The sequence below is a fragment of the Watersipora subatra genome, chromosome 3, assembly GCF_963576615.1.
Source record: "Watersipora subatra chromosome 3, tzWatSuba1.1, whole genome shotgun sequence".
NCBI lineage: Eukaryota > Metazoa > Bryozoa > Gymnolaemata > Cheilostomatida > Watersiporidae > Watersipora > Watersipora subatra.
In genome coordinates, this window is record NC_088710.1 from 12766760 (window position 1) to 12774410 (window position 7651).

The following is a 7651-nucleotide window of genomic DNA, read 5'->3' on the forward strand; positions in this document are numbered from 1 at the left end:
TTAGTAATCAAACCGGAAGTCTCGCGAAAAAGTATGTTCTTTTCTCGCGTACAGCCAGTCAGGTACAGATGACTTAATTAATAATTTTTTTTAATCGCCATTCATCTCATTCTGTGTACCACTCTAAGCCAACCGATTTTAATCATGAATTCTTTATAATTTAAAGATTGTTCTAGGACCTAAGAATAATATAATTTGTTTCTCTAAAGTCGTTTTATCAAGTGCAACCGTTGCTGACATCACCGACTTGCTGCCAAATAGATTTGTGCTACAACTTGTGCAGATTGGTTGATTGTTATTTTTGGTTAGTGTGATCTACCACTATCGTTTACTAGATTGTTGTAGAGGCCATGGGGAAGTTTATGAAATCTGGCAAGGTTGTTCTCATCCTAAGTGGACGGTTTGCTGGTCGAAAAGCTCTTATAGTTAGGGTAAGTATCACTTACACATACGGTTGCTTGCCGCTACGGGTTACACACAAGCGATTTTTCAGTTTTTTTTGACGTTCAAGACGTAACTGAACGTAGACTATCTAATAAAGATATGTCAACCTTGGCGAAATAGTGCCCAAGCCGCATGTGCGCATCAACCTTATGACAAACATTTGGCTACCCGGTCTTTTCAGTTGCGATCATATTAACGCTTATTACAAGGATTATCTAATTGAAGTAAACGGATTTTGGTACTGCCTCATCCTTGCTTTCATTTGATACGAGCATCTTTTGCCGGTCTTGTCTAATACCACACCTTCAGATTCATAGTTTACTTTAGCCCTTAAGTTTACTTTTTGAATCTTTGTTAGTTTTTGATGCTGTAAAGCCCCATAATATTAAGCTTGAGAATAGATACAGAAATTAGAACTAAAAGATATGCACATTCTTGTTTGAAAGACTTTAAATACTGTGACTATCAATTATCATTGCTCTAAAATAAGTTGTGAACATTTACATATACTGAACGTAATAGCAATATTGTTACGTACAATTTAAGCATTGTGATGTCAATCTTTCCAAGTTTTTGATTGTGTGCTGAAAAAATAATACTAAAGATTTTCAAACTTTGTCAAACAACCATAACTTTCAAACTTCATATCATGGGGAAAATGTTTTGTGCTGGTCAAATTGAGAAACAAAATAAATAACTATGAGTGTCTAAAAGTAAAATAATTAGCATTTAGCCAGTAATAGCTAAATTAAGTTTGTTTTGCTACGACTACAATAAAAGATGATTTGGTAATGATACAATACAAAATGAAAAATCTTGAATATGATGAATTAGTAATAACAGTTCTTGCATAGACGTGTGTGTGTATAAAAAAGGTTACTGTTTTATCTATCAAAATTTCAAAACTTTGAATACGACGATACTGGTACAAATGGAAAAATGAGATATCTGACTGTTTATGTCTGATCGAACAGAGAGAGAATGTAGAGGATATTCCTACTTGATAATACAATCGTCTGCATAAAGGTATTAGCCTTTACCAATTTAGCAATCAAACCTTGCGAAAAACTGGAAATGGAAGTGTAACTGCTCACTTGAAATTGAAAGGGCACATTTAAAAAATAGGTACTGGTAGTAAAAATTTAGTTTATAAACAACAAAAAATAACAAATGCAAAAAGTAATATTAGTTAATAATCAAAAGTGCACATTTAGCGTGTGTATACGGTATATAAGATGAGAGCGAGAGAATGCAAGGACTGTATAGCTCAGTGGTTAAATGCGTAGTTTGAAACTTGCAGTTGTAATCTCCGGAAGTTCGAATACAGTATGAAGCGAGATTTTTTATTCACGATTTTAATACCTATAGCTGGACACACTGAAATACATAGGAACGAACACACAAGCTTTGAGATCTATGTATACAGATTGTGGATTGAACTTTAATGGTCAAGCAGACGGATATGGATTGCATTGTTTATATACCGAGCTATTTGGCATCCGGATAACCGTGTTTGGATGTTAATACAAAGTCTACATGACTACTTATTTACATGAACATACTTTGAGAAATATATATACAGTCAAACATGGATAACTCGGCCACGGATAGCTCGAAAACATGGTTAATTCGAACAGTTTCTTTGGTCCGTTCCCACGTAATGATAAATTGCTATAGATAACTCGAACTCAACACTGTTAATTCGAACTGTTTTTTTGCCCAACGGCTACCGAAACGGTTGTTATCGCTTTAGAAAATCACTTTATTCAAAGCCATAGAGGTAAACCTCGTCTTTTCGTAATTCATAAGCGTCGTTATTACCACCATCGGCAAAACAATTTTGTCAACAACTTTTCTAAAGGTTTGGTCAAATTTGATTTATACTGCTATACGATTAATAGCACGGGCTTGCCGGATCACGCGCGCAAGGATTTTCGCCACGCACATACAAAACAAAAACAGCATGTTGTTTTGTATGTGCGTGGCGAAAATTATTGAGTGCGTGACCTGGCTAGCCCGTGACGAATAGTTTTCCTACGTTGATTCCGTGTTGAATCAACGTCGGAATGTTGAATGTTTAAAACGTCTTAAAATTGTTTTTATTAAACGTATACGTTGTCATAGCTAAAAAAAACTATTCATCGTTTGACCTAAACACAGAATACGTGTGTACATTCAATAAGTATCCATTCAAAAAGCGTGAGTGATATACAATGTACCGTATAACCTCGTAAAACTTTTAATTGAACTGCCTCGGAGTGTTGCTCTTAACGAATCCCAGGTAAAGTAAGGGATTTTTCTTTGGTAACTTTTTCTTGAAGTTGCATAAACTTCAAGAAAACTCGGCAAAATTGATCGTGGGTAAAACGCTCAAAAGAAAAAGATGTCATTTCTTTTGAGCATTTCAACAACGATCAATTTTTGCCAATGTCAATCTAAAAAAACGTCCTGGCAATAACATCACCTCAAACAACAAACCAATCTCAAGTGATAGAAAAATCTCTATACTTTTTGATAAAAACGTTTTAAACTTTACATTAGAAGCATTTAATTTGAAACAAGCCATTTGTGCTTTTGATTTATATTATAGTTTGCATATGTACATGTATCTACTAATAAATAAGTAAATACATGGACTTGTGACAGTGCTCTGATAACTTGAATGCTCTGATAATTCGAACACTTTTGCTCGGTCCCGTGAAGTTCGAGTTATCCATGTTTGACTGTATATATATATATAGATTGATGATACTTGTTTGATTAATGGTATGATTTGGTGGATTTTGTACGAGTATCGTCCACTTCATATATATCTATCCGCTGCGTAAAAACCTTTTTATTAGTTACTACTTTGTTAATTCGGTTTTTACAGTCTGATAAAGTGCATTGACTAAATGCTTTATTATTGAGCAGTCTTTATTAAAGAACTATTATAGGTTTTGGAACTAACAAATTAATCAAGTTCCATTTTAGCATAGAATATTTTCTCAAATGATAAAAGGATTTTTGATAAAGATAACCCTGCATTTAGAGGTTGGCCTTTAACCACTTGTGGATAGGTCTATTGTATGTTGTTTTATAATTTGTCATGTTGGCTTGTGTGAACGATTGTGAATTTACATGTGTATTCAACCAATTCTGAGTATGTTATAATATTTTGTATACAGTCAAACATGGATAACTCAAACCTCACGGGACCGAGCGAAAGTGTTTGAGTTATCAGAGCGTTCAAGTTATCAGAGCACTGTCACAAGTCCATATATTTATTTATCACTTAGTAGATACATGTACATATACAAACTATAATATAAATCAAAAGCATAAATGGCTTTTTTCAAACTGAATGGTTCTAATGTAAAAGTTTGAAAAATATTTATCAAAAAGTAGAGATTTTTCTATCACTTGAGATTGGTTTGTTGTTTGAGGTGATGTTATTACTAGGGCGTTTTTTAGATTAAAATCGGCAAAACTTGATTGTTGTTGAAATGCTCAAAAGAAAAGACATCTTTTTTCCTCTGAGCGTTTTAACCAAGATCAATTTTGCCGATTTTTCTTGAAGTTTATGCGAAGGTTACCTCACTTTTCCTTGCTTCCGAAGGGCCATCGCTAAGCGGATGTTTGGTAAAAATCAAATTTCACCAAACCTTTAGAAAAGTCGTTGACTTTTGCCAATGATGGTAATGACGACGACTATGAACAACGAAAAATTGAGGTTAACCTCTATGGCTTGGAATAAAGGGATTTTCTAAAGCGATAACAACCGTTTCGGTAGCCGTTGGGCAAAAAACTGTTCCGAGTTAACAAAGTTGAGGTCGAGTTATCTAAAGCAATTTATCATTACGTGGGAGCGGAACAAAAAACCCGTTCGAGTTAACCATGTTTTCGAGCTATCCGAGGGCGAGTTATCAATGTTTGACTGTATTTTTAAAAACATGGGCTTAGTCAATTATGACACAGGATGCTAATTTCTATGCACTTTGAACTGCTTGTAACAGCTCCTATACATTTTAATGCTTGAGCGTAAATCGCAATCATATATGCTCCAGTTCATTTTTATTTTATCTTAGTCTTTATTTTCCATTACTTCCAGAATTATGACGAAGGTAGTTCTGAGAAACCCTATGGACATGCTCTGGTCGCTGGAATAGACAGATATCCCAGAATAGTGACGAAAAAAATGAGCAAGAAAAAGGTGGCTCAGCGATCAAAGATTAAAACCTTTGTCCGTGTCTACAACTATAACCACCTCATGCCTACAAGGTAGTCACGCCATTACAAATATTGAGTTACCTCTAATTGAGGGTCATTGGGCTGTATTTGTCAACCCTTCTCTTATAGTGGCGTTGTACTACAGGTGACATTCGAATAGAGGGTGGTACTTAGTTTTACGAATAGCTCATCAGAATTTTGGAAAAATCAATTTAACCCTTTTACATGTGAAGCGATGCTAATGTTGCTTGTATTTTGCACTCTCCTTCAAGTGGAATGGCATGAATTCCATTGGTTGCAGTTTTTTTATTAAGGTCAAAGTATCAGACGGAGATAAACAAGGAACTACCTTGAGTAAAACATTAGACGCATACAGCTATTAATTATTTCGATGGTGTCGCTTTTAAAGAATAAACTGCAGAGCTTTGGAGTTAAACAACGAACCTTGCTACGCTATAACAATGAATGCTCTTACATCGTGTGGTGTTCCTAAAGAGTATTCTCATCGCTCATCAAAACTGTTGTACACCACATAGATGAATCTAAAGGCGATAAATCAGATTTAGACCTTGGTGACTTCAAATCAGAGTGTAGTTTGGATGATTGTGACGATTGATCTCCTCAGGTACAGTCACTAAAATCATGGCAACCACTACAGCAACAACGAATGAATTAATTGTTATTGATGTTAACTGAGTCATTATTAGTACCATTTTGTGGACACTTTCTATTATGGGTTCATGAAGATCCAACATAATGAAAGTCAAAGTGGCTCTCTAATATAGGTAGCGTGTTCAATGAACTGGTGGTGCTGTATTTTTTATCCCTGCTCCTATAATGGCATTTTATTAGAGATGGCCTTCAAATAAGGTTTTACAGTATATTTAAAAAGCATCGTAAATGTGAATCTACAAATTCCTTATCTCATCATTGCGTTACTGGCCAAGTCTCACTAGTTTTATAAGTATTACCACTCAAGAGTTGGACGTTTTATCATCAATTTGGGTGAGATGGCTGTCTATAAAAAGAAACATTTCTTTGTATTACTTTGCCATATGCCTTAATTTGTCTTTACCATACTTGGGATTTATATTTGAAAATTTGTCAATATGCAGTGTAAATAGCAACCTACACTTCAAGAATATAACTTGTTATCATGTTTCTACCAGGCATCACTAACGAACTAAAGTGAACCACTACTGTTCATTGATTTTAGATCAATCATCTTTGTAGGTATCTGTATAACTGACTATAACATTCTCATATTGTGCAATGATTACGCATATCATAATGAAATTTAATGTGCCAATACGTTATTATTGCGCACAAACGCATCCATTTTATGACAGTTTGGGATTTAGAGTATGGTTTTCACAGTAATCTATCAAAGGAAATTAGTATAATTATTTATCATATTTTTTGCTGTCATTGCCAAGATGCTAAAATTTCATTTTGAGTTGTGGAATATTCTGTAAACAATTGACTTGAGGTAAAAAAATCACTGTCTCACTAACCTTTAATAGCTTAGAATCGGTATGAATACTATAGATTTGAATTAAGGTGATTGTCATAGAGTTCTAAAAGCTATATACAGTGGTGATCATAATAATGGGACCGCCTGGTAATTTCATAATAATCATTCTCATTTATGATATAAACTCCTTTCCCTATAATCTCAGATTATACATATTATACACATTTGAAAAGCAAATTTTTCTAGACATTCTGTCTCCCACCAAAAGTGCACTTTAGTAATAAAATCTGTTTAATGGGCATCCATTATATCCTATCAGGTCAGTCTAGGCTTATGGTGTCATACCAAACACTAGGATGCTAGAAATACTCCAAAATAACTTAGAAACACCATCAATTAACTTTTAAAGAGCTATGTTCTATAAAAGTTAATTGAGTTTTCCACAAATTAAAAAAAACATTTGTTTTGGATTTTTGTACCACTTTATGCCGAAAATGGCATATTGTACCAAAATTAAACTAATAAAGCAAATATCAGTTAATTTTACATAATATTTTTATCCAATACGTTCTGAGCTTTCTATTGATTTGCATATTGTCATAATTCACATAATACCGACGGAACAGTATATGAAATTATGAATTCACGATGAAAAATGTGTTTATTCTAAGTGGTCCCATAAGTACAATCACCACTGTATATCAGGCCCATATGTAGATCTTATACAATTATACTCTTGTATGATGCTTAAGTATAATTTCTAATGGTAAAATGCTGAAATATTTAAACTTAATTCCATAGCACGGTTTTCCAAATATTGCTTTTGGTAGCAATGATCTGTAATACTTAATAATATTGTGCTTGATCACTTCGGTTCATATAATTGTTTTTTGTTCCGGAAATGATTTTTTTCACCAGTATTATTACCTTATGTAGATGTGAGTTAGACTTGTGTATGTCTATTAACCTCCATCCTTCAGAACAAATTGAACCAAGTGTTGCACAATGATCTGACGATTATTGTGTTATTGATATAGGATCGCATGCCACATGTGTATACATGTTATTTGTATGGAGAACAGACCTTACACGTCTTACCATCCACCAGCAATTTAATATATTAAAATTACTTTGTTACGATTTGATCAAGTTTTTTCATTACTGGATGAAAAGTTAACCATGCTCAACTGTGTGTGATATCAATGCCTTGGCATATTTGTCATTTCATCCAACACTGCTTTCAATAGATACTCCGTCGATGTTGGGCTAGACAAAAATGATGTAAACAAAGATGCCTTCAAGGATCCTGCCAAACGAAGAAAGGCCAGGAGGGAAATAAAGAGCAGATTCGAAGAGCGATACAAGACTGGCAAAAACAAGTGGTTTTTCCAGAAGTTGCGATTCTAATGTATAGATTTTCAATTTCTTTAATATACTGGAAATACCAAAGTCTTTATTTGTTGTTCCAAGGGCAAGATTCTACCCTTTCTCAATATGAGTACACGCATTTTCATGAAAGCAGTG

General features: G+C 34.0%; 1 protein-coding gene across 1 annotated transcript; it reads left to right on the plus strand.

The window, feature by feature from the left end:
- Positions 1 to 33: 33 nt before the first annotated feature.
- Positions 34 to 7576, plus strand: LOC137389889 (large ribosomal subunit protein eL27-like). The gene is made up of 4 exons (XM_068076044.1): positions 34 to 62; positions 346 to 431; positions 4535 to 4704; positions 7375 to 7576. Exons 2-4 carry the CDS (start codon positions 351 to 353, stop codon positions 7532 to 7534), a joined length of 411 nt encoding a protein of 136 aa, XP_067932145.1. The 5' UTR covers positions 34 to 62; positions 346 to 350; the 3' UTR covers positions 7535 to 7576.
- Positions 7577 to 7651: the final 75 nt, after the last annotated feature.

Excerpts from the sequence above, each read along its gene's own strand:
- LOC137389889 (XM_068076044.1), top strand. The coding sequence starts at position 351 with ATGGGGAAGTTTATGAAATCTGGCAAGGTTGTTCTCATCCTAAGTGGA. Across the intron at positions 432-4,534 it reads GAAAAGCTCTTATAGTTAGG|AATTATGACGAAGGTAGTTC; the intron begins GTAAGTATCACT and ends CATTACTTCCAG. Across the intron at positions 4,705-7,374 it reads AACCACCTCATGCCTACAAG|ATACTCCGTCGATGTTGGGC; the intron begins GTAGTCACGCCA and ends TGCTTTCAATAG.